At 37.4% G+C, this 25394-nt stretch overlaps 3 protein-coding genes and 1 long non-coding RNA gene across 5 annotated transcripts; 2 read left to right on the top strand and 2 right to left on the bottom strand.

The window, feature by feature from the left end:
- Positions 1-225: 225 nt before the first annotated feature.
- Positions 226-5803, top strand: LOC107790590 (uncharacterized). Of its 2 annotated transcripts, none has more exons than XM_075235003.1 (5): positions 226-583; positions 2076-3500; positions 3820-4020; positions 4703-4898; positions 5352-5803. In XM_075235003.1, exons 1-5 carry the CDS (start codon positions 491-493, stop codon positions 5528-5530), a joined length of 2094 nt encoding a protein of 697 aa, XP_075091104.1. In that variant the 5' UTR covers positions 226-490; the 3' UTR covers positions 5531-5803. The 2 variants fall into 2 exon arrangements, with proteins under 2 accessions (XP_075091104.1, XP_075091105.1); XM_075235004.1 differs by having other exon boundaries at positions 305-583; positions 2084-3500.
- Positions 5804-6752: 949 nt separating this feature from the next.
- LOC107790592 (BES1/BZR1 homolog protein 3-like) lies at positions 6753-11256 on the bottom strand. The gene is made up of 3 exons (XM_016612543.2): positions 10907-11256; positions 7446-8206; positions 6753-7287 (listed from the first exon to the last, which is right to left on the bottom strand). Exons 1-3 carry the CDS (start codon positions 11120-11122, stop codon positions 7284-7286), a joined length of 981 nt encoding a protein of 326 aa, XP_016468029.1. The 5' UTR covers positions 11123-11256; the 3' UTR covers positions 6753-7283.
- A 3538-nt stretch (positions 11257-14794) lies between these two features.
- LOC107790591 (uncharacterized) lies at positions 14795-17769 on the top strand. Its single transcript, XR_001649065.2, has 3 exons — positions 14795-15175; positions 15482-15537; positions 17076-17769. It is a non-coding gene; the product is annotated as an uncharacterized LOC107790591 (long non-coding RNA).
- A 487-nt stretch (positions 17770-18256) lies between these two features.
- LOC142172091 (uncharacterized) lies at positions 18257-19840 on the bottom strand. Its single transcript, XM_075235863.1, has 3 exons — positions 19709-19840; positions 19508-19576; positions 18257-18859 (listed from the first exon to the last, which is right to left on the bottom strand). Exons 1-3 carry the CDS (start codon positions 19838-19840, stop codon positions 18257-18259), a joined length of 804 nt encoding a protein of 267 aa, XP_075091964.1.
- Between the last annotated feature and the right edge of the window lie 5554 nt (positions 19841-25394).

Genomic DNA, 25394 nt, shown 5'->3' with positions numbered 1-25394 from the left:
AGCATTACCCTTCTTAATTAAGTAGCTCAAAACCAATATCTAGAAATGGAACTCAAAAGTATTATCACACAATTATCACTACAAACGATCTTTAGTAACCATAAGGGGAAGCCTATAGAGTTTAATTGTGTAGTTAATTTTTCAGAACAAGTTTAGTAGGTAATATATGTATTTTTCGTAATTAAAATAATTCCCAAACAATAAAGCAACATAATCGTGAAATTAGGGAGATCCTCAAGGACACGTCACGAGGTTCACCGTTCATGACAATCTCATCATAAGACGACTGTTCATTCATCTAATCAATCAGACCCCTTTTTCTGCTTCTTTTCCTATATATTCTCTCTTTTATGCTTCCTTTTAAATTTGATCTTCCGAAATTTACTGATCGATAGGAAAAGAAGATAATAAACGTAGCAAAAAAAAAGAAGAAGTGATATATATTGATTGTGAGGTACTAAAATTAAAAATCCCCACCAAACGATGCTTAATGGAGCCCCATCACAATTCGGATTCTAATTCAAAGCCCTCATCTGCTAGTGAAGGAGCTTATTCTAGGGTTTCAAATCCACTTCTTCAATCGGTAATTCTCTCTTCAATTTTTTTTTTTTTTCTATTTCCCCATATTAATTGATTGATTTTTTGATTGGTTGAATATGTTTTGCTGTTCTAATTCGTTGACTTTAAGTAACGAAATCTATTTGAGCAGCTTTTTAGTCAATTTTTACTAGTTTTTGGTTGGTGCCAAGTTTTGGGTTTTGCTTCAACTGCATAAAGTTATTGTCTTTATTAGTAAAATTGTCGGTGATTGGAAAATTTTATTCATGGTTAGTTGTTGAATTTGTTGTTGAGAATATCTGATGGAAATCGGGATATTTAGTGAAGTAACATTCATCTTAATGAGAAAAATTGGGGGTTTTGTTATGTGACATCATTCTTATGGAGATGAGCCTATATATATATATAAACAATACAGTATAAAATAAAATAAGAGATAGAGAAAGATTTCTCTGAGAAGCTATTGTTTTGAGGTTTTAATTTATTTGAAGCTATTGTTCTTGGAGGGAGTGAGCCGAGGTTCTATCGGAAACAGCCTCTCTACCCCAGGGTAGAGGTAAGGTCTGCGTACACACTACCCTACCCAGACCCCACTAGTGGTATTATACTGGGTTGTTGTTGTTGTTGTTGTTGAAGGAAATAATTGAGGGTGCCATTATCTGTGGAGAGTAAACTGGCAGTTAAATTGAGGTGTTAAGTAGTCATCATCTTAATACTCGATGACAAACAAAGAAAAGATGAAGTTTTTTTAGTTTCACGCTGGTGCTTTTTTTCTGGGTGGTGTGTGTGGAGGGAGGGGGGGGGAGGGGGGTTGGATTCGAGGGTGATTGGAAAATTTAGAATCAGAAGTATGTTGTTAACTGACACTCATAAGAAGTAAAAGTAGTTGTTGATGATGAATACATCGCTGCTAGAACTTATCTGTCTCTCATTAATGGTAAAAGAACTGACTTTCTAGCATTTCGTTAATCACGAAAGGAAGTTTAATTGTGATCCCGGCTCATATATTAAATCTTGTTAACTGTATATAAGTAAGCATCATCAAAAGTTTCTCAAATTGAATAACTAGATTCTTGTGGTCAAATTAAATGATTTATGTTCAGAATTTCTGCCTATATCTGCTGCTTTGAGTATGATAACTTTCTCACCATAAGAAAAGAACGTGTTTGCTTTGTTTACTGAACTTTCCAGCACTTTGAACTGTCTCAAAATATGCAGCTGAGAAATTCCTCTTCGACAAAAAGTCTGCTCATAGTCATGCATAAGGAGTGTTAGTTATGCTGATAGTTGCTACTCACTTGTCTCCTCCATTTCAAATTGTCGTGATCTCTTTCTTTTGCTAGGTGAAGCAAATAGCACAGATATTTGCTGATTGTTGGTAGTTACTTGTTTTCTCTTCTAAAGTTATCCTGTTATTTACTTATTCATGTAGATAAAAAGTTGCAGTATTTTGTAAGTGCAAGTAAAAAATTTAAGTTTGACATGAGAACACACACTTATCATGTTTTTCGTGATAGGACTGTAGTGAGTTTGGAGATAACAGAGGCTTGGATGATTTTGATCCAGTCATTGGTTCAAACATTGTGAAAACAGATAAGCATGAAGAATATAACAGACTAGCTGTACACCTAAGGGGTGAAATTCGTGAGAACACAAGTTTGACAAGTGGTCTAGATAATCGAGCAGAGGAACTTGTTACCAACTTCTCTGTTCAAACCACACACAAAACAACACAGGAACTTTTCAGTAAACGGTCATTTCAAGACACTCAAGAAGCTGGTGAGAGGTATCATATGGACTGCTCGAAAGGGGAATTTGAAGAAGATTCTATAACACTGAGACAGAACAATATCTTGAAGTGTTCTGAAAAGATTATTAGCAGCAACTGGGATAAAATAGGAAAATATGGTTCTGAAACATCTGGTCAAAGTGCAGGTCACATAAACAACGACGAGAGTTATATCATGGGCAATCCAGTGGCTGGAAAACAAGAGACTTTGTGCACAGAAAAAAACTATGAGAAGGGGGCCCACACAAGTAAGGAAATGGTTAAAGCTAAAGTCTCAAATGTTAATTTAATTCAACAGACCAATGAAAGTGATGTAAAAAGAAATTCTCTATACCCACAATTAACTGAAAATAGAGAATGTGAAACGCAGTCATCTCAAATGGTAGAAGAAAGTAAGTGTCACCAAAACCAAGGAAGATATTTCTGCTATGATTCACCACTCTTTGGTGAAACTGGAGCTTGGATTCCTGTATCAGTTCCTCCAATGTCAGAGAGTGAGCATGAAGAGTGGAATAGAGGCTTCTGCTCCAATGGGGGATATCTTCCTGATGGTGACACTGATTGGAATCAGTGCATGGGGGAAGACAAGGAGTTGACCATGTGGGATGTGGTGGTCGATATGTTGCTTGCAGCCCGAGGGAAAGTGCAATCTCTTGCATCTGGTGATATTGGTAACATGTCATGGATATCAAGCCATCTCATTGAACAGGCTTGGAAAGAGATGGCTCAAACCCTCACAGAAGCTAATTTTGGTAATGCCCAGGAAATTCTTGAGGCAGATCCTCCCAAATGGTTGCCTGACAGTGCATCTTCCTCTTGTATGTTATGTAGTGTGCGGTTCCACCCTATCATGTGCAGCAGGCATCATTGTCGATTTTGTGGTGGAATATTTTGCAATGAATGTACTAAAGGAAGGAGTTTGCTCCCTGAAAAATTTCGCACTGGGGAACCGCAGCGAGTATGTGATGTATGTTGTGTACGTCTTGAGTCCGTGCAGCCATACCTAATGGATCGAGTAAGCCGTGCTGCTCAGTTGCCAACCCATGACCTTACTGACCTGAGCACATTGCGATCTTGGGTAAACTTCCCGTGGGGACAGTCAATGGAATACGAAATTTACAAGGCCACTAACGCTATTCGGGGCTATGAAAGGGTATGGAGTTATCTTTTTTATATTAAATGCTCTGCATCTTTTATATATCTACTTATACTAATGAAGCAAACTCCGATTTTTCACCCCACTATATATGTATATATACCCCTGCTAAATACTCCAGTCTGATTTCGAAGAAACCAATTGCTGCATTATTGTACTATTTAACCTTCTAGCCTCTAATCCACCATTTGGAGTAAAACTGGTGCATCTTATATGTAAAAAATAATGAGCAAGCAAGGATCTCTTTTTTATTTAATTTCCTGATAACTTATGATGAATATTGGCTGCCTGAAATATTGCGAACGACAAATTTCAGATTGGTTTGTTGAGTTCTGAGAAGAAAATTCCAGAAGCTATTCTACAAAATGCAAGAGGTCTTGCCATACTTACGGTCGTGAAAGTTGGAGTGATGGTCACCTATAACATTGGAACTGGATTGGTTATTGCGCGTAGAGAAGATGGTTCATGGTCTCCCCCGTCGGCCATTTCTTCTTTCGGTGTGGGATGGGGTGCTCAGGTGAATATATATTTCTGCTAAATGAAGTAAAGTATAATTACCGACCATAAATTTACTATTTTCTGCTGAATGAAGTAAAGGATAATTACTGACCATAAATTTTCTATATCTTCTATATGAAGTAAAGGATAATTACTGACCCGAATAGTGTGGTCTGAATATAGAGGATTCATATAGCCGGCAACTAATTTTGGATTGAGGATAATTGCCACTTTGCTTGTCTATATTTAGATGCATTCGTCATTGTAGGAAAAAAATCGTAGATTTGAGCATTGCACATGGCTGCCATGGGCAGTGGTGTCTTAATTGCAACATTGGAAATTGTTACCCAGTGGCTTCTGGATGTTATCCATAATCTGTGGGTAACTAAGCAAATTCAAACGCCATATTGGGGTGATTTGTGTATACCCCATTTGGCATAGCAAGGAGTCTTCCTTTCATGATAGTCTAGGTGTTTTGGCAGTTCAGCACATCGTATTAAGCCCTGGCCGTTTCTGTTTAGCATTAAATGTCGGAGAAAGATGTCTGTTCTAGTTAGTAAAATTGTCTACTCTTCTTTTAACGTAGTTTCTTCACGAAGGAAGCGTCTAAAATTTTGCAAGGAGGTCAATCAAAATATAATTTCTATTCAATAGGAACTTCTTATCATCAGTAAATCATAAATCAGATTTATATTTTGTAGGCTGGTGGAGAACTCACTGACTTCATTATTGTTCTGAGAACTACTGATGCTGTCAAGACTTTTGGTGGTGATGCGCATCTTTCAATTGGAGCTGGTGTGAGTGCTGCTGCTGGGATCATTGGACGAACTGCTGAAGCTGATCTTCGTGCTGGTACTGGAGGCTATGCTGCTTGTTATACATACAGCTGCAGTAAAGGTATGAGTCCACCTTGTTTATAAGTTCACTTGTATTGTGTCATGTTATACTTTGATTTGTATGTTCTGTTATTGCAAGATAGAGTTGGCATGTGATTTATACATGCTTTTCTATATCACGCGATTGTTAATGGCCAGAAAAATTTAATCTAAGCTTTCCACTCACTTGCCTGTGGAGAAAAGTTTTGAATAGTCAAATATGCAGAAAATTTGCTCATCAGTAGAATAATTATGGTGTTTTTGAAGTCTACAATAATTCATAGAATTCTTGTTGATGTTGATTTAACTTGAAAAGGGTTTAGGGAAGTTAGTGTACTTCAAACCAATTTTCTCACTGTCTTTACTATTTAGACCGTATCTGTTGTTTCTGCCACTGGAAGTTAAGTTGATGCTTGCTCTCGAAGCCTAGTTATATCTCTATATATGTTTAAAGTTCTACTTTTTTGTGGTACAGGTGCCTTTGTTGGGTGTTCCCTACAAGGGAGTGTAGTGACTACCCGAACACGAGAAAATTCCAGATTTTATGGTAGCCAGTCATTAAAAGCTTCAGAAATTCTCCTTGGTTCGTTGCCGAGGCCCCCTGCTGCAGCCACCCTATATCGTGCACTTGCCGATTTATACCAGAAACTTTGAAGGTCTCATTCGTCTTAAAGGGTTGTACATAATGTTAAAGACACTAAGTACGGGTTGGAAATTTGGGGGCTTGATTATTGCTATTCTTTGTGAATTATGATTGCATAGATATAGTGATTTTGTACAGTCTGGAAGAAAGAAAAATTGTAAATATAATCATGATCTTTGCTGGGAGAGTATCCTCGCTCCACTGAAAAAATGGATGAAAAGAGTTGTGCTTTGGTGTTTGTTCTGTTACTCGGACGATTATCCAATTATTCCTGATATGCCCAATTCTTGATTTGCATATGGAAGTTCTGCTGCCACATTTTCCAGTGTAACATAAAGGCCAGGCTAAAGAAGTTAAACTAAGTAATGGTTTTTTAACTCCCAACAGTATTATGTGGAGCTCGAGTGTTTCCTATTATGGTTGAATGCTTACTCACTTGCATTGTTTAAAGCAAAGTTAGACTCACATTGGTCGAGGTTGCGTCTCTGACATGATTATAACAGACTAATTAAAGTTTCATGGAGGTAACCCATTAAAAGGTGAGGGGTTCGTATCTTGCTCGTGCTGTTATGATTTAGGCTGTTTGCCTCGGACATTTCGAATTTTCTTTAAAAGATTATAACTTGGACAATAATAAATATTATCTTGTTAGATTATTAAATACTGTATTTGGTTATTTAGAATACTATATACACATCTGTTATTATGCTTAGATGGTTAAGTTAATATTTCCACATTTTTTTAATTTTGAAATTTATATGATTTTAATACTTTTATTATTTCTTAATGTATTTTTTATTTTAAACTATTAAAATTAGAATTTGTGAGACTTGAGAATAAGCACCATCTCATGTAAATTGACCTGCCTCTGTTATTTGTATAATAATCACTTAATATGAATGATACAAGATGCAGAATATTAAAATACTATATTTCGTAGTTCCTCCTATGTTCGTCTTTAATTTTTGAGTCAGACAAAACAGAAACTCTATGTTATTCTATTTACTGATAGCTGATATACTCTTGAGAGCTTTCTTTCAAGTTGCATAAACATATACAGTAAGGAACGTAACCATTTTTGATCTCTCTATGCTTCACAAGCTTAGGGACAAATACCATTTTATTTTAAATGCTTTTTGATGGCACCCTCAGCTGTCAACTCCAACAAACATTGTTCAACCCTTCGAGATGTCATTAGGATTCGCCCTTTATTGCTTTAATTGGAGACTCAGATTTCCAAACATTAAAGGCTATGCACCAAGGCATTTGCATTGAATTTTCTCGCTTAGTCTCTATCAAACCTTAGACAAACCTGGTAGAGCCTACTCTACAACAAAATCACTCTGTTTATAAGAAAAAACAAATAAATAAAAGGTACAGAAAGACAGCTTCTTGTTAGTCAACTCTAGCTACTTACTATATCGTGTGAACAATTACAACAGGGTAACTACAAACAAATTCAACACTGAAAGTGAAAAGAATCAGAAGAACAGGGGAGAATATTAGAGAAAATACGATAACGTTCCCCCAATGGACAAAAGATAAAAAGAAAAAAAAAAAAGACTTCACATGAGCTATCTCCTCTTGAGGAAAACAAGAGAAGGAAAATTAACTGCTGTTCCTACTCAGTATTTGTGACTTTCTGGTTTTCCCTGAACCAGAGTATCTTCGCATTCAGGAGGGATGACCAATACAAGAAGTTAAACGCTTCCAAACTTTGCAATGATCATATAAGCATAGATTTTCTCTTTCTACTCGCACTTGCTATCTGCAAAGCAGCAAAAGAACACTAATCAGCTACTTTTAAGAAGAAGACTTACTTTTGAGAGAGAGAAAGAGAGAAAGAGAGGGAGGGAAGGGGGGATGTGTTGGGGCTTAGAGTTGCTTAAGTGTGTTTGCTTCAAAGGTTCAAATAAGAAAGTTTACCTAGTGCTGGAGTTCCCAAGTGTAAGCTCAAGATCATCACTGACACACTCTTCGTGAATTCTTTCTCCTTCCCATGGCTTTACTACTCCCTTCACGTTGCTGCCAAATGCGAACTCTGCTGAGATAACATCCGACATTGGTATATCAGCTGTTTGGTCCATACCAGCTCCAACTGCAGGTGAACATGTCCCACTTTGCCCAGGTGTCCACATTCGAGACCCTCCATTTGATAGTGGCTCCTTAAATCCAAATGGATTTGATGAGACGAGGCTGAATGTGGGAGATGAAGGCCCATCCTGTGGAGTTTGAACGCCAGAAAGCCATCCTGAATCTGGTGGGGTTTGGCGACCAGGACTAGGAGGGGTTGAGAATGGCAAGAAGGGATAATGATGTTGTATCCATGTTGAATTGGCCGTGGGATTTTCCCAATTATCTTTCATCCTAGGAGTACGGGCAGTGGGAGAGCTCGAAGGTGGTGTCACAGGAGCACTTATAGAATCTCCAGGAATGCACAGATGGTGGGGAAACTTAGACGAGGAAGGCGATGAGCCAGATGATAGGTTCTTAAGCCAAGGAATGAGCGAGTTGGGATCAGAATTATTTTGGACATTGGCAATATAATGGGATGAGACTGGGCTGGGGATAGATGATGAAGCGGGACTTGGGTTATACGAAGCACCAGGGCTCAGTTGGTAAGACGAACAAGGGCTTACTGATGCCGAACCACCAATAATATCCATGTGGTGTACTGGCTTGCAACCCTGCAGAAAAGAACAGATGATAAGCAGCAATAAAGGGGGTAAATCAAATAGTCAACAGTGAGCTTCACCAGAATTATGCTATTATAGCAGAAAGAGAGCAGACATTTGCAAATGCATTGACTTTAAAGATTAGATGATTAAGGGCGTCCCGAGATCTTTTTAAAGCGTAAAAGCGTCCCCTTCACATGTCTTCAATTGCTTAAGTTCCAGAAAGTGTAAATTAGTTATTACTTAGGCCAGATTCATCAATTAAGTGACTAATATATTTTAGTTCATTCGCGTACGTACATCTATCAGCAGCATGAAGATGCCCTAAATCAGAAGCTTCCGCTCTTTTAATGAACATATAAATTGTCATAGAATGAGGAGTACCTACATTTAGGTTGTGCACATCTTGCTATTTGTAAGTAGCCAACTTCCACAACACCATTGACCAACCAACTTATCTCTTCAAAAACAAAACATGCCATAGATTGAAAGAATCATCCTGCTTGGTACCCATGGGATGGTCAATGTATCTCATGATTTAGCAAAGAAGGTATACAACAGTGACCTTTTAGGAGAACCAGTAGCAGAGATGGGCTAAAAAAGCAGCAGCTACCAAATTAAAACAATAACTACGAGTAGCAATAAAAATGACTATCAAATAACCCATCGACATTTACTCACAGGACCCGACATCTTGATTTGTGACCTCTTTAGGCTCATTAACGCATATACACATTTTAAGAGATCTTCCAGTTTAGGTCAACCAAAAGTTTCAAACAGACGTAAATGTGGTTCAGCAATTTAAACCTTCCTTTTTGATCCTCCCAAATTGGTGTCCCTTTAAGCAATGTTTTAAAACATTCAGTTTAACATAACAGTTAAGGGCCCCCCAATTTTTGCTATTTCTATCACAATTCTCTTTTGTATTGTACTCCAAAAATGATAGAGTTAACGTATGAACCTACATCTTTCCAAATTCCAACTAATAGAAAACAATTAAAATATTCAACTCTTCCCCTAAATCTAAGAGACACATCTGTCAAACTAGAAATATTACATTGGCATGTATCGAGTATTCAAATTGGTAAATTCTGATATTTTCAATGAACATAGTTTTTTCCAAAGAAATAATTCTTAGTAACTTGAAATGGTAACGAAGTAGGACAAATCCACATTATCTACAGGGAAATAAAGAATACTCTATTGGTCTAAAAAGAGCCAAGTCTATTTCCAGAAAGTGAGGACATTCTCCAATTGACTGAGACATTCTGAACTTATTCAATGTTTTGAAATTGCATATTGAGTAGCCATTAATACTTATTTATCAGTTCAATTATAATTGTTCCCACATAAAATAGCTCCCCATTAATCCTAATTATAATCGTTCTCCATATATCTACAAAAGTTTTAAAAACTCATTTACACGCTCCAACCACATCTATGCTCGACCTCTAGTTTTCCTTATTTAGGCTCAATTTGACACCCACTTGAAAAATTCAAAATCCTATTTGTCATCATCTTGGTTATTCTCAAATGGCACCTTTTCAACTTTCAGCCACAACAATCATTTTATGTTGGTCCTCCCTCTCATCCCGTTGATCAAGACTCAGGAGTCAGGTACCATGTCCACTAAAGCCCTACATGTTAATGATAAAAGTATCCAAACATACCCATGAAAATTGGACATAACCCAAGTGCCAAAACAAGCCATAAAGGCATAAACAACATAGAATGATGGCACCATCAAAATATTACACAATTGTAACCCTACCATCCCAACAACTTTGAGAAAGGGTGTCCATATCCAATTATAATGTCAACTCTATAATTAAACTGCAATCCCAGCAAACACGTTACCCCCTCACCTCCTAGTCTATCATCAGCCTTTTTCCACATCACATCCAAAATTGATCTCCCCACACGCTCTACAGCCTTGACTATAATTATATTTATAAAATAAAGATAAAGGAACCAACATCATAATACAACCCAAGGATTTGGTATCTTACAAATTATTTTCCAGACAATGCTATAACTCGATAGTCCATAAGAAATAACCTACTCGCTTTGTTCTCTCTTATGTGGCACTATTTATTTAGTTCATTCCAAAAAGAATGACAACTTCATAATTTAAAAAAAATTTAATTTTAAACTATACTTTTATAGTCACATAAATCTCATGGCATACAAGTTTCAAAATTTTTCTGTCTTTCTTAAACTTCGTGCCAAAACACCACCACCTAAATTGAACAAAGTGAGTAACTTTTGTCATTTGTGAGATTTGAACTCTGATAGTGATACATCAAGGCCTTGGGGTTGTACTTCCGTGAATCAACGATTGAACCTTAATATTTAAAATTCCCAATCTACCCTTCATAAAGAGATTGCAGATACAGGACTCCAGAACTCAGGACTGCAAGCAATCAAAGGACTGGTAAAACCCTGAAATCAGCTGAAATGTCCATACAACCCATCAATTCCAAAAGGAAAAATGTGGGTCCCTGGGAGTACAGCAGGGGCTATATAGTCAAATGAGCCTCTAGGTGAAATATTCAGACTTTCTGAAAACTCTGACTTTGGAGCAGAACAAATCTATGAAGAATTCGTCTTTTTGATTTTTTTTCCTCTAAAAAAAATAAATTAATTTACAAAATCCAAATGACTGAATCACCAATCTAAAAATATATATACTGTAGTAAAAAATGAGTTTACCTTACGATAAGTGGTTCCATCATCTTCAACGATCCAACCAGCTTCTTTACAAAGAGCTTTCAATACCTCGTTATTATCACAGTGCTTAGGGAGCTTATAATTACCGTACATCCTTAATCCGGCGAAGATCTTGGCGGCGATCGCCCTCCGCCGCCGCTCTCTCCGCTTGTTGTTCTCTCTCTCCTTCCATGTCGGTAGCCGAGTGCCGGACGTCATTACCACGCCGCCGGTTCAATAGAAGACTTATAAACCGGAAAATTTCTCGACCGGTTTAGTTTCTGAACCGGGCTCTGGAATTCTGGAAGTAGAAATGAGAGAGCTAAGACGTGTTTGAGTTAAATATGGACATTGTGTTTGAGCTAAATATGAGCAGGTGAGTTGACAATTGCCACTGAATATTAACCAATTTACGGAATTGCCACTCCTATTGTTGTTTATTGATTAAAAAAAGTCCTGTAAATGTGGGCGGTGCACGTGTTGAGTCTTTTTACAGTAGTTTTTGGTGGGTAGTTGCGAGGAAAGGGCGTATTTGAAGTTTAATATGGGGGATCGAGTCAAATGAAAACGACAGCGTTTTGCGCTCTTTTGGTGGGGTCTATTATCTGTGGGAAATTTGTAAAGAAAGGGGTTGGGGTAAGAATGGAATTTTAATTGGATGACCAAGTCAAAATTCAAAAAGGGAACAAAAACAATGATTGTGCTTCTGAATTTGGGGGTAGGAAATCTACCCTTTTGATATTTTGGATTTGAAAGGTACAAATTCCACCCTCATTTCTAAAAGCTGATGTCCTTTCTTGGTTTCTTTTTAAAATTCTTTTGTAATGTATTATCAATAAAACAGTTACTACTATTGCATACTTAGGAAAAGTTTATCCACACTGATGTTTACAGTATTGATATAAGACATGTATTTTTATCTAATTATGATTAAGTAAAATATATTTTTCACTTTAATTTTTAACTATAGAATTTAAATTATTTGGTTTGGTCTAAATACAATGGCTTGCACACTTGTCTTGCACATACAGTACCCAAGCAATAATTTACAAAAGAAGACACTACAAAAAATGGCGGATTATCAAACAACATATGGCTTCCAAATTGTTCATTCTACTACCAAATTTCGCTAGATCATCCGCAACTTTGTGCTGCTCTCCACATTCTTCGCCTCTAGTGTAAGTTGTTCACTTTGTTTTATAAGTTTAACATCTACTCCGACCCCTGTCGATATGTTACCCTATATATTTGGTTATATTGGCTATCTTTCGATTCTTGTATTTGTTGACGATACAACATAAGTTGATCGTGGATATAAAAAGTACTTCTCAAGTGATTAGGTGGGGACAAGATTCAAACATGCAGTTAAGGGTGGTAAGTGGGCCAGTCCAGGTTCGAGACCGGTCCGGAACCGCAGGCCAAACGGGCTAAATGCGCCAGGATCGTTTGGCCCGGTTTAGTGGGTATGGGCCGGTCCTATGATTTGGGTCCGCCAGGCCCGAGACCATTTAGCCTGCCAGGGACCGGGACCGGTCCCTTAGCGGGTCAAACGGTCCCAACGGCTATATTTTTATAAAAAAAAATTAAAATTTAAAAAAAATATAGTCGTTGGGCTGTCAAAAATAGTCGTTGCCTATTTATAAAATAGTCATTTAACCTCCCTCCCTCCCCCAACTTTGTTTTAACCCCAAACTTTTTATAATTATACTTTTTTCCTATTTTCACCTATAAATACCCCCTCATTCTTTCATTTTTTCTTACAAAATCATCAATCTATCACGATCTCTCTCTAATTTCCTTCTATAATTGCTACTATTGCTTACTTTATTGTTACTAAGTGTATAATATATAAGTTATATTCGATATATATATATATATATATATATATATATATATATATATATATATAAGTTATATTCGATATAAGATGTATATATAGTATAGTGTATATATATATTAAATAAAATTTAGGTCACAATTCTATAATAAAATTTACAAAGCATTGCTCTAGATATTTTTTTTAACATCCTTTTATCTCTAATATCTATTTTTTTATTTTTTATTTTAAAATTCGTTGGGCTCACTTAGCCCATTTAGCCCGCGGGCCGGGATCCTTTAACCCCAGACCAAACGTTCCCGGTCCCGGACTGGTCCTTACAAAAAGATCGTTTAGTCCGGGATCGTTTGGCCCATTTAATTTGGGATCGGGACCGTTTGGACCGGTTCACTTGGCCCGTTTAGCCCCGGGACCGGCCCACTTGCCACCCTTACCTGCAGTCTCTGGTCATGAGCTTGATGAGTTGACGTCCTCTGCTCCACTCCTTCCCTTTCTCTTTTACTTTTCCCACCTAAGTTCCCCATTCAATCAATATTACTTTCTTGCTTTGATTACTAATAATTTTTATCTTTGAGTACCTCTATTATTGTTGTTACAAATTTCTGGCACGTCCAGTGGGACAATCTCTACCTCTCATCTCTTCAAATTACCAAATTTCAAGAACACAAAAATAGCTCCTAAGAAGATCAACTTCAATCTCACTACTGCTAAGGTTACGGATTCCAAGTTTTCATCTGATGTGGAAAACTTGTTGGATGCTACTATGGAAAGCTTCTGGAAAATTTGTAACAACAAATTTTTGCGTCGAGAAAAATAAATAATCAAGATTGGAAAATTGCGTAACAAATGTAGTATTTGATTTCAACAAATGAAAGTGTTACAATCTCTATGGTATTCCTCTGATTCTTCAAGAATATAAACTATCTTGATGAGCTTGATTTTGATTCAAGGGCTTGTAAAGCTCGGTCTTGAATCTCCTTCTTGAGCTTGAATTTGGATTTGATCACGAACAAGTAATTTGATCTTGAACGCCTTGATATTTGATTTGGCTTCGTTCTTAATCTTGAACTTAAACTTGAACTTGTAGCTTGTAGAGAAATTTGCGGTGTTTGATCCACGAGCTCACTGCTTGCTTCTTGTTATCACTTCTAGTGTCTTCTAGCTTTATGAAGACCTCTATTTATAGTTGTAGGGAGTGGTGTGGCTCTGCAATTTGATTGGTCCATTTGAACTGACCAATATCATCTAGACACTTGGCACAACTCTATTGGTTGTTGATTTAACTTGGTATGCCACCCTTTCTTGACACATGGCATGATTTCATTGGCTCACTTATTTGGCTTGGATTGCCACATCACTTGACACGTGTCGTGATTTCATTGACTCATTTATTTAGCTTGAATTGCCATATCACTTGACACGTGGCATGAGCTTGGGCTTTAAATTGGGCTAATAGCCATTTGGACCTTGGGCTAATGAAATAGGCTTATCATTTAATTTGTAATTCAATTAAATGGACTAGCCCAATACATATATGTTGCATTAATCCAATTTACTAGCCACAATATTTGTTTGGATTAGTGTCTTAAATTAATATAGTCCAAATTATTTTATGAATTAAATCCAATAAAATTTAAATGCTTACAAATGCCCCTATATCAAAGTTAGTCGGCGTGTAAGCTTGTTAATCCTCAAAGACTAGCCTTGAAGCAGGACAAAAGATTTTTAATTGTCTTATCGCAAGTGCTTTCTCACTTTTGGATGGAACAGAGAGTTTGGTTGATTATAAAAATCAAAGGTTTAATGGCCTTGTTTCAAGATTAAAACTTCGGTTAAGATCAGTACTTATCACATATGGTCCCACGTGAAACATCTAATATTTTAAATACTTTGAGCTTAACTTTTAGAAAGCTAAGAAGCAAAATTTGAGCTTATCTAACCAACTTCCACGTAATCGTCAAAGATGCCTAATTTTACGGGATTTGAATTTGCAAGCATCTTCCATTTCCAACCTAAAGATTGTGAGTTCGAGTCACTCCAAAAGCAAGATGGAGAGTTCTTGGAGGGAAGGATGCCGGGGGTCATTTGGAAACAACCTCTCTATATCAGGATAGGGGTAAGGTCTGCGTACACACTACCCTCCCCATACTCCACTAGTGAGATTAAACTGGGTTGTTGTTGTTGTTGTTGAATTTGTATGGAATCTTCATATACGGATAGAGAGTTTCCAAGTTACAATTGAACTGTAACTCTCTTCTATTTTATCCAATCTCTCATGAACTTCGACTGTTTAACAAATTTAGTATTGGGGTAGGAGTCAACCACTGTCAGCTCATTCTATAAATAGGGAACAATATCATTGTTAGACGTATTATCTGAACTCCGATAAAGTCTTGACTCGTAACAGTTTGGCTGGAGAAGTACCATTCTTTGAGGTAAGTTGCTCTTTTCTTTTTTGCAACATTCAAAAATTGCTTAAAAATTGACAAAATAATTCATGCGGACCATATGCCTCATACTGCCAAATGAAGGTTTAACATTACAAAAGTAGTATAAGAGTTTTGATGTCGAGCAAAATGCTACTGTTTTTGTCTTTGAAACAAGGTTTTTTTTAACCATCTTATGCCCTCACCTGAAATTATATTGCATTAGACACCATGTGCTTCCATGTATTGCTTCTTTTCTTACATTATTTCGTAGAAGCATTTTGGTGATGATAAAACAAGACTCTTCTTTTGCAGGTCTCTAGAGCACATCTTATATTGCCGCTAAACTTTTCTCATTCAAACGGAAGCAGGTACTTTAATTTTTTTTTACCTAGATCTCCCTTTTTGGCCAGAGGTCAAGAGAAGCAAATATGAAGTAACTAGAATTTCTTGGAGAGAAGCCAATGTTAAAGTGGTTTTAGGATTTACTTTCTCCGAATTTTACTCATTCTGGCGAAGGAATCATTCTAGTTGAGGAAAATTCATTATGTTGTGCTAGGCGAGGACCTTACTTTGTCCGAGGCTTAGGCTATTACACTATTTAATCCAAACACTTTATTTTATTTGAGGCGAAGACCATTATACCGTCTTGGCCAAAGACTTCATTTTATTTAAAAATTTGATTTTTTTTATTTGTGGCAAAGACCATTACACCGTCTAAGCCAAAGATTTTTTTTTTTATCTGAGGCGAAGACCATTACACCGTCTGAGCCAAAGATTTATTTTGTCTGAAGCGAAGACCATTATACTGTCTTGGCCGAAGACTTCATTTTATTTGAAAATTTAACTTTCTTTATTTGTGGCAAAGACCATTACACCGACTAAGCCAACGATTTTACATTTATTTGAGGCGAAGACCATTACACCGTTTGAGCCAAAGATTTATTTTGTCTGAAGCGAAGACTATTACACTGTCTGAGCTAAAGATCTTACTTTATTTAAAGATTTGACTTTACTTTATCTGAGGCGAAGACCATTATACTGTCTGAGCCAAAGATTTTACTTTGTCTGAGGCGAAGACCATTACATTGTCTAAGCCGAAGACTTTATTTTGTCTAAAGCGAAAACCATTACACCATTTGAGCCAAATATTTTATTTTGTCTTAAACGAAGACCATTACACCGTCTAAGCTAATGACTTTATCTTGTTTGAAGATCTAACTTCATTTTATCTGAGGCATAGATCATTACACCGTCTAAGCCAAAGATTTTAGTTTATCTTAAGCAAAGATCATTACACCGTCTAAGCCAAAGATTTATTGTCTGAAGTGAAGACCATTACACCGTCTAAGCTAAAGATCTTACTTTATTTACAAATTTGACTTTTCTTCATATGAGGCGAAGACCATTACACCGTCTGAGCCAAAGATTTTATTTTGTCTGAGGTAAAGATCATTACACCGTCTGAGACAAAAATTTTCTTTATCTGAGATGAAGACCATTACACCGTCCGAGTCAAAGACTTTACTTTATACGAGGCAAAGTCTATTACACCGGCTAAGCTGAACACTATATTTTGCAAAGGCGAAGACAACCGTCTAAGCTGAACACTTTACTTTGTCTGAGGCTAAGACCATTACACCGTCTAAGCTGAAGATTATATTTTATCTAAGGCGAAGACCAGTGAAGATCATTATAGAGTCTAACTTGCAGATTTTACTTTACCGCCAAAAGATTTGACCTTTTAGTGCAAAGGAACGGGAACTTGTCCTCATTTCGAGATGCATGAATAAGAGATTGTATGAAGCATGAAAAAAACTGACCACCAAGAATATCTCTACAATTTCAATCTTTACATGTAATTTTATGATCTCCTTTATATAGATATATTTCTCCTTTTTTTTTGCAGGTAGAAGAAGAAATCACTTCCAAAGATTTTTTTTGCAACATAAATCAAGTCATGCAACCCAACATTTTAAATACTTTTAGTTGGAGATTTGAGATATATTATAACTTTCCTTCAAAGAATTCAAGATATAAATATTTAAAGATGGCGCAGGCTATATCAAAGGTTTTTACCATACACTTGGAGATATACTGAAACTTCCAACTAAAGAATTGAAGGTTATATCAATTTGAAGATTTCAAGACTATTATGGGGGCTTCTTATTGGCTTTCAATTGAAGACTTGGTGCTCGGAAGAATTTAACTTGCAGATTTCAACTTGAAGGCATGGAAGACTTGAAGGCTTCTACTTGAAGACTTGACAGATTTGAAGACTTCAACTTGAAGACTTAGTGGATTTGAAGACTTTAACTTGATGATTCAACTTGAAAATTTTGCAGCCTGCTAAAGACTATAATTGTCTCGAAGATACCAATCTCGGTGAAGAGGATCAAGTCATTATGCAGTTTATAATAAGTGAGTTATTTTTAATACTTTATGGATTTGAAGACTTGGCGGACTTGAATATTGTAACTTTAAGACCTAGCGGGCTTGGATACTTCAAATTGATGATGTAATAGACTTGATAAATTCAACTTGACTTAGAATTGGAGCCTTCAACTTTGAATATTAAGCCTCTTATTAAAGAAATGACAATCATTCCATCAAAGACCTCAATTTGACACGAAGGACTTGCCCCCATTGAGCCATCAAGAAAAGACAGAGAGTTCAACGAAAGAATACATGTACACCTAATTTTCAAGTGTCAATCAAGTGAATTATATTCCATCACGCCTCATTTGAATAATGCCTTGGGTAATATGTATTTTTGAACTCATATGACTGAACTTAGAATGAAACTCTAAGCTGCCTACGTACCTCGGTGAAGAGGATCAAGTCATTCCGTAGTTCGAAATTGGTGAGCTTTTTTTTAATGTCCTAACTTTTGCCTAGGCCGCCTCTTTCGAGGTTTCAACCTAGCAGACTTTTTTTTTGTTTGCATATCCTAACTTTTGCCTAGGCCACCTCTTTCAAAGTTTTCAACCTAGCAGACTTTTTGTTTTGGACCGTGCAGAGTTTATACTCTTGCGGGCCAGGAGTAACATGCAGTTTATGCTCATGCATTAAGGAGCATATTTGTTTTCTTCAAGGATAGTATCTCTTCATGAATTTCCCATTGATGGGGCCAATCCACAAACCTTCTGAGTCAACTATCTTGTAAGCGCCACTTGAGTATACCTCTTGTATAATATATGGTCCATCCCACTTAGTAGAGAATTTGCCCCCGAATCGACGAGAGGTAATAATAGGACTTTTGACCACAAGAACTTGGTCACCAACTTGGAAAGATCTAAGGCGCACCCTTTTGTTAAAAGATCGAGACATGCGAGCTTGATGACATTCAAGGCTTTGTTGAGCTTCTAGCCTCTTTTCATCAAGAGCTTCTAGTTCTTCAAGGTGTAACCAGGTATTTTCTTCATCAGTGAGTCCTTCGTGAATGGAAAATCGCAACGATGAGATTTGACACTCAAGTGGAAGGACTGCTTCAACTCCATAAATAAGTGAATAAGGAGTCGCTTGCGTTGGTGTGCGATATGTAGTCCTATATGCCCAAAGATCTTCTTCCATTCTCTCATGCCAATCTTTCTTAGACTTAGAGATAACCATTTTTAACAAGTTGCATAACGTCTTGTTAAATGCTTCAGCAAGTCCATTGGCAGCAGCATAGTACATGGAGGAATTGCGTTGCTGGAAGCCAAAAAGATCACATATTTATTCATAAGCTTGTTATCAGATGGCTTACCATTGTCCGTCAATATATATCGAGGAATGCCGAAACGATAGATAATATTGACTCGGATGAAGTTAGCCACATTTTTTTTCCTTAAGAGAAACAACTTCAGCCCACTTCGAGAAGTAATCATTTGCGGCCAAAATGTATAGATGTCCACCAGAAGACTTTGGCAATGGACCAATAACATCCAAACCCCAAGCATCAAATGGCCAAGAAGCAACAGTTGGGTGTAATAATTCAGGTGGTTGATGTATGAAGTGAGCATGAAATTGACAAGCTTTACACCTTCGAGCGTAATATAAACAATCTTTCACCATATTTGGCCAATAATACCCCATTCTTTTTATGTGGAAATAAAGTTTTGGCCGAGATTGATGCACACCACACACTCCAAAGTATGCTTCTTGCAGGGCTTGAAGGGATTCATCAGCCCCCAAACAACGTAGGAACACTTCATCAAATGATCGTCTGTAGAGTGTATTCTTATAATAAAGAAAACGAGGGGCTCTCCTTCAGATTTTTGTCTTCCTTCGGGGATTTTCCGGAAATATCTCATAAAAAAGATAATTGATTAATGGTTGTTGCCAATCTTCAATTTCAACCTCAAGAACAGAAGCAAGATGCTCAACTTCACTTTTTTCTTCCTCATAGTCATTTGGTGGAGGAACTACCTATCTTTAGCAAACAACAACTTGTGTCTGATCAGGCAAAGATAATGTAGAAGCTAAGGCTCCTAATGCATCAGCTCTCTTATTTTCCTTTCTCGGCACATGTTGAATAGTTACCTCTCCAAGCCAACTTACCAATCTTTGAGCATATTTATGATATGGCACCAACTCTGACTTCTTGACCTCATAGCTATCCAAAATCTGATTGATCACTAACTTGGAGTCTCCAAAAATATGTAGTTGCAATTGTTTGATATCCACTACCATTTCAAGCCCAAGTATGAGTGCTTGATATTCAGCAACACTATTGGAGCACCGTTATGTCAGCGTGAAAGAATATGGAAAAACTTCTCCTTGAGAAGTGATAAACACTATTCCAGTGCTAGCTCCTTCACGATGTGCATCGCCATCAAAATACATCTTCCAAGGAGGTTGAATTTATATGACCATTGCATCTTCATCAGGTAATTCATCAGACAACTCCCAATCATCTGGAATCAGATGGTCAGCTAGGAAGTCTGCTAATGCTTGTCCTTTTACCACCTTTTGAGGAACATAAACAATTTCATATTGTTAAAATTGGAGGTACCACCTCGCTAATCAATCACTTAAAACAGGTTTAGTCATGACAAACTTGATATGATTCGCTCTTGAGACGAGTCGCACAACGTGAGCTTGGAAGTAATGCTTCAGCTTCTGAATAGAGAAGACAAGTTCCAAACATAACTTCTCAATAGGTTAATACTTGAGCTCATTTGGCATCATCATCCTACTTAAGTAATAAAGTGCATTTTCTTTGCCTTCATTGTTTCCTTGAGCCAGAAATGCTCCTACTGACATTTCATGTGCTAAAATGTATAATATTAATGTCTTTCCAGCTATGGGAGCTGCCAATACTGGAGGCTTCATCAAATAGTATTTAATGCTTTCAAAAGCATTCCTACAAGTTTGGTCCCATTCAAAAGGAACTCCCTTCTTCATGAGGCGACTGAATGGTTGGCATCTTCAAGCCAGATTCGATATAAATTTTCTATGATATGCTAACTTACATTGTAAGCTTTTTAATTCATGAATATCCTTAGGCTCGGACATTTTCAATATAGCATCCACCTTAGTTTGACCAATTTTGATACCTCTGTGTCGAACAATAAAATCGAGGAACTTCCCAGAAGTAACTCCAAAGGCGCACTTCAACGAATTAATTCTGAGTTGGTATCTCTAAAGCCGTTCAAATATCATCCTCAAATCTTGCAAGTGATCATATGTTTTCCTTGATTTTACCACCAAGTCGTCAACATAACACTCTACGTTTTTATGAAGCATGTCATCAAAAATATTTTGCATGGCACGTTGATATATATCACCAGCGTTCTTCAAACCAAAAGGCATTACCTTGTAGCAGTATATACATTTAGGGGTGCGAAAGGCAGTAAGTTCTTCATCCTTCGGTGCCATGCGAATTTGATTATATCCAGACGAACCATCTATGAATGACATCGCCTCATATCCAGTCGTGGCATAGGGATAGAAAAAGGAAATTTATCCTTAGGGCAAGCATTATTTAGGTCCCTAAAGTCAACACAAACTCGGATTTGACCATTCTTCTTTCTTACAGGGACGATGCTTGAAATCCATGTAGTATATTTAACTTCACGAACAAAACCAGCCTCGATAGGCTTGTTAACTTCGGTTTCAATCAATTGAACCAGTTCAGGTCTGAAGCGACGTTGTGCTTGCTTCACAGGACGAGCACCTCGTTTGACAACAAGATAATGAACAACCACCTTGGGGGTCTAAACATGGCATTTCTTTGTAGCTCCAAGCAAATACGTCTTTTAACTCTTTAAGTAGCTCAATATATTTTCTCTCTTCATCACCAGTTAGAGAGGCACTTACTTATGTGGGCTTTGGATCTTCAACACCTCCGAGATTGACTTCTTTTAGTGCATCAACCGTTATCTTTACCCCTTCTTCAAGCTCATGTGGTGCATCTTTAGCGTCTTCATCCTCTTGAGGATCACCATCTTTGAAAGATATGTGATGACATCCATGAATATCAAGGCACTTTTCCTCAACTTCCGTATACAATGAAGCATTTTGTTCGTCATGAATGATGATATGATATGATGACCCCCACACTTTCTTCATCTTCCTCCCATTCTTTAGCGTGGACTATAGTATGCACCTTTGCTTTGAGGACCTCTCTTCACGAAACTACAAGTTTGGTCTCTCACCTCATTCTAGAAGGAATCAGACTTGGGCAGTTTGTGGTCAAAATCTCCTTTTTAGCAAAGATAGATGCTCCAATCCTTCTATTACCTCCATGACACTTGTTCTCATTCTTCAATGGTCCTAACCTATCAAATACTGAGGTCCTTAGTTTTGTAAGTCGATCAAACACAGAAGGCTTCTTGTTAAGCATCGTAGACACTTCTTTAGCAGTAATGTAGTTACAACTTGCCCTTTTAATGGAGATACGAATTGGCGGGGGTTGTTTGTAACCCAAACCTTCACGTGATTGCTTCAGGGGGTACCCTTTCTCCATATTCATCTTTTGAGTAGGGTTTGAAGCTTCATGTGGGAGCTTTCCCAACTTGGATGGTTCATTTGAATCATATCCAACTTTTTCTAACAACTTGTAGGCATTTGGGTCAAAGTCATCATTTGTGCGCTTTGCAGGAACTACTAGATTTAGAAGCGAATTGAGGTTTGATGATTTGACAAACCCTTTAAGCAACTTTGTGGACGACTTAATTGCATCAATTCGCTTGACATGAAGGGTCAAGCCTCCTAACACATTACCTTGCAGTTCAGAAGATGGATCTTCAACCTGCGTTGCCTTTTGGACATAGCAAAGAATGGGAGTCACTTTCTTACTTGAAGATGCCTCATTTATCTTGATTTTATCATAAAGCACTTGATCTTTTTCAACCATAACCTTTGCCTTGCCAGTTGCGACATAAACCTTCTTTGCAACACTTTTGGTTGGCGTCACGTCATCAAAATTAACCTCCTTCGAGACATAATTCTTTAAGTAGAATTTTGCATCGGCAAAGTATGATCCAGCCTCAGTAAAGGGCTTATCATCAGCAACTATCTTCTTTTCAATCCCATCTTCACAATACTTCAAGCACTGATGGTAGGTGGATGAAACCACTTTTTTCTGTGTATCCATGGCCTTCCTAACAAGATATTATATGTGGTCTTTGCATCGATCATGTGCATCCATGCACTCGAATGCAAATCTCCCATATTTATTTCCAATCTTATAGCCCCTATAGCTCTTTTCCCCCTTGATTAAACCCTTGAATCATCAAACGACTTTCACATAGTTCATCCATCGGTATGCCAAGCTCTTTGACTGTACGAATTGGGAGAATATTGACGTTAGATCCATCATCGATCAAGATTCTACTTATTCTCTGTTCTCGCACAAAGCCAACCATAAATAGGGGAAGATTATGGTGTGTTTCACCAAGAGAAAGATTATCATTAGTAAATGTAATTTTTGCATCACAAATGTCCACTTCTTCAGAATTCTCAATGAGTTTTTAAGGCAAGAGAGGTGGCAACAATGATTGATCCTCCTTCTTTGTCTATTCTTCATCTGTCTTACAACATGAGGCCTTGATATCTTCACATGAAGCTCGCATGCATAACCAGCTTGGCAGGAATTCATCCAATATTACTGGACGACGTAGCCTTTGATAGTGATTCTCCACTATTTTTGTTTTCTTCCAATTCTTCTTTATCATTTTCTTCTTAGGTCTATTCACCATTTCCCCCTAGTCAATTGCTTACTTGACTCCCTTTGTGTACTTGTCTTGCAGCGTCTCCGCTGAGCCACAATAATCCAACCTTCATCTTCAGTTTGACCATCTTGTGATTCACTTTCCTCTTGAGATCTTTCCTCCACTATTAGTTTATTCACTAGGGAGAAACAATGGTTTGCTCACATCGATAGGTTCAAAGTCACCAAATTTAATCATATTTGGTGATGATGTAGTTTGGATGCCATCACATTCATGTACTTCGACAAAATTGCAAAGGACGATGGGATCAAGTGTACCAAAAGTGACAAAGACTTGATTCGAACTTTCCTTCTCATCCTCGAGCAAGATTTTTCCTTCAACGACCAAGTCCATGACTTTCTCCTTAAAGATAAAGCACTTTTCAATAGAGTGGCCAATCAACTGATGGTACTTGAATTAATTTGGATCATCAGTCCTTCCAGCCTTGTCTGGCTGCTTCATCTTAGGTAACTCAATGAGTTTCAACTCAAGGAGTTCTTCAAAAATTGCTGGGACATCGGAGTCCAAGAATGGATATTCTTTCGCTTACATTTCCTTCAAAGTTAACTTTCGGCCAACTTTATCCTGTAAGGATGTTGTCTTCACAATTTTCTTCTTACTCACTTTTATAGTGACCTTTAATGGCGAGGCATTAACATTCATTGATTCCTTGCTCTCAGACTTTGGCACAAACTTGTCTCCTTTCTTTATTTCTTGTTTATACTTCACTTTTCGAGGTTCATAAACAGGTGGCCCTTGATTTCCACTTGAAGACATGCTTAACTCCTTATCATGAGCACGTGTAGCCAATTCTTCAAAAGACTTAGGATTGATACCCTGTAGGATATAGCTAAGTCCCCAATTCATTCCTTGGATACACATTTCTATTCCAGAAGCTTCACTAAGTCTGTCTTTGCAGTTGAGGCTTGCATTCCTCCATCGATTGATGAAATCAACAACCGGTTGATCTTTCCATTGACGCGTGTTTGTGAGTTCAACCATACTTACAGTGCGCCTTGTACTATAGAAGCGATTGAGAAATTCATGTTCAAGTTGCTCCCAGCTATTGATGAAACCAACCTCGAGATCAGTGTACCAATCAAAAGCATTTTCTTTTAAGGAACGGACAAACTACTTGACAAGATAATCTCCATATGTTCCAGCATTATTACAAGTTTAGATGAATTTTGCAATGTGTTGCTTTGGATTTCCTTTACCATTGAATTGTTGAAATTTTGGGGGGTGATAACCTGCATGCATCTTCAAACTATCAATTCTCGCAGTGCATGGTTTCGCATAGAGAAAACTTGGCAGCAATGTCATACTTATATTTGATGGTTTCCATGATGAAGTCTTTCAATTGGTCAATGGGAATAACCCTGTCAGATGAAACCTAAAGTTCTTTAGGAGTCGTTGTCTGCCTTGCAGATGAGTCTCCTTTATCTTGCATCATAGGGAGCTTTACAAGTACATGACTTGAATCTCCCTCTATCATGCTTTCAACTCTATCTGTCAGCTTGGCAATTTGATTATCTTAATCTTGTGTATGCTTTATTAACCCTTCAATTGCCTTTGTTAAATTTGTGAGTTGTTCTTTAACAGTTGAAGTGTTAGTCACCATTGCTTGGATAACGATCGTGGATGGTGGAGCAAAGCATGGATTTTCTCTTGAACGATACTTTGAGTGGAACAACTCACGTGGAGATCTTGGAGCAGATCCAGTGATCAAGACATCACTATCATCCTATGCGATGAGATTATTAGATCTAGAAGGGCTAAGTAGAGCCAATGTCTTCTCAACAATTTCAGTAATGTTCGCTCCTTCTTCCAGTTCAGTTGAAAAGGATCTTTCCCCCTTGAGGATCGAAAATCAAAGATAGGAACTAATGCAGGCGGCATTTGAAATGCTTGTTGTCCTAGCAAGTTTGGTTTGTTCCTAGTGATCGGTCCTACGCTTTCCATAGTAGCATCCAACAAGTTTTCCACATCAGATGAAAACTTGGAATCTGTAGCCTTAGCAGTAGTGAGTT

This window comes from Nicotiana tabacum, chromosome 17 (assembly GCF_000715075.1).
Source record: "Nicotiana tabacum cultivar K326 chromosome 17, ASM71507v2, whole genome shotgun sequence".
Lineage (NCBI taxonomy): Eukaryota > Viridiplantae > Streptophyta > Magnoliopsida > Solanales > Solanaceae > Nicotiana > Nicotiana tabacum.
The sequence above is the reverse complement of the archived record's forward strand: the minus strand, read 5'-3'. Positions and strand labels throughout refer to the sequence as shown.

Coding starts and splice junctions, on each gene's coding strand:
- LOC107790590 (XM_075235003.1), top strand. CDS start 491: ATGGAGCCCCATCACAATTCGGATTCTAATTCAAAGCCCTCATCTGCT. Junction 584..2,075: donor CAAATCCACTTCTTCAATCG/GTAATTCTCTCT, acceptor TTTTCGTGATAG/GACTGTAGTGAGTTTGGAGA. Junction 4,021..4,702: donor GTGTGGGATGGGGTGCTCAG/GTGAATATATAT, acceptor TATATTTTGTAG/GCTGGTGGAGAACTCACTGA.
- LOC107790592 (XM_016612543.2), bottom strand. CDS start 11,122: ATGACGTCCGGCACTCGGCTACCGACATGGAAGGAGAGAGAGAACAAC. Junction 8,207..10,906: donor ATGGAACCACTTATCGTAAG/GTAAACTCATTT, acceptor TCTTTTCTGCAG/GGTTGCAAGCCAGTACACCA.
- LOC142172091 (XM_075235863.1), bottom strand. CDS start 19,840: ATGGTAGTGGATATCAAACAATTGCAACTACATATTTTTGGAGACTCC. Junction 19,577..19,708: donor ATAAATATGCTCAAAGATTG/GTAAGTTGGCTT, acceptor TGCTAAAGATAG/GTAGTTCCTCCACCAAATGA. Junction 18,860..19,507: donor ATCTTGCTTCTGTTCTTGAG/GTTGAAATTGAA, acceptor TTTGGCTTCCAG/CAACGCAATTCCTCCATGTA.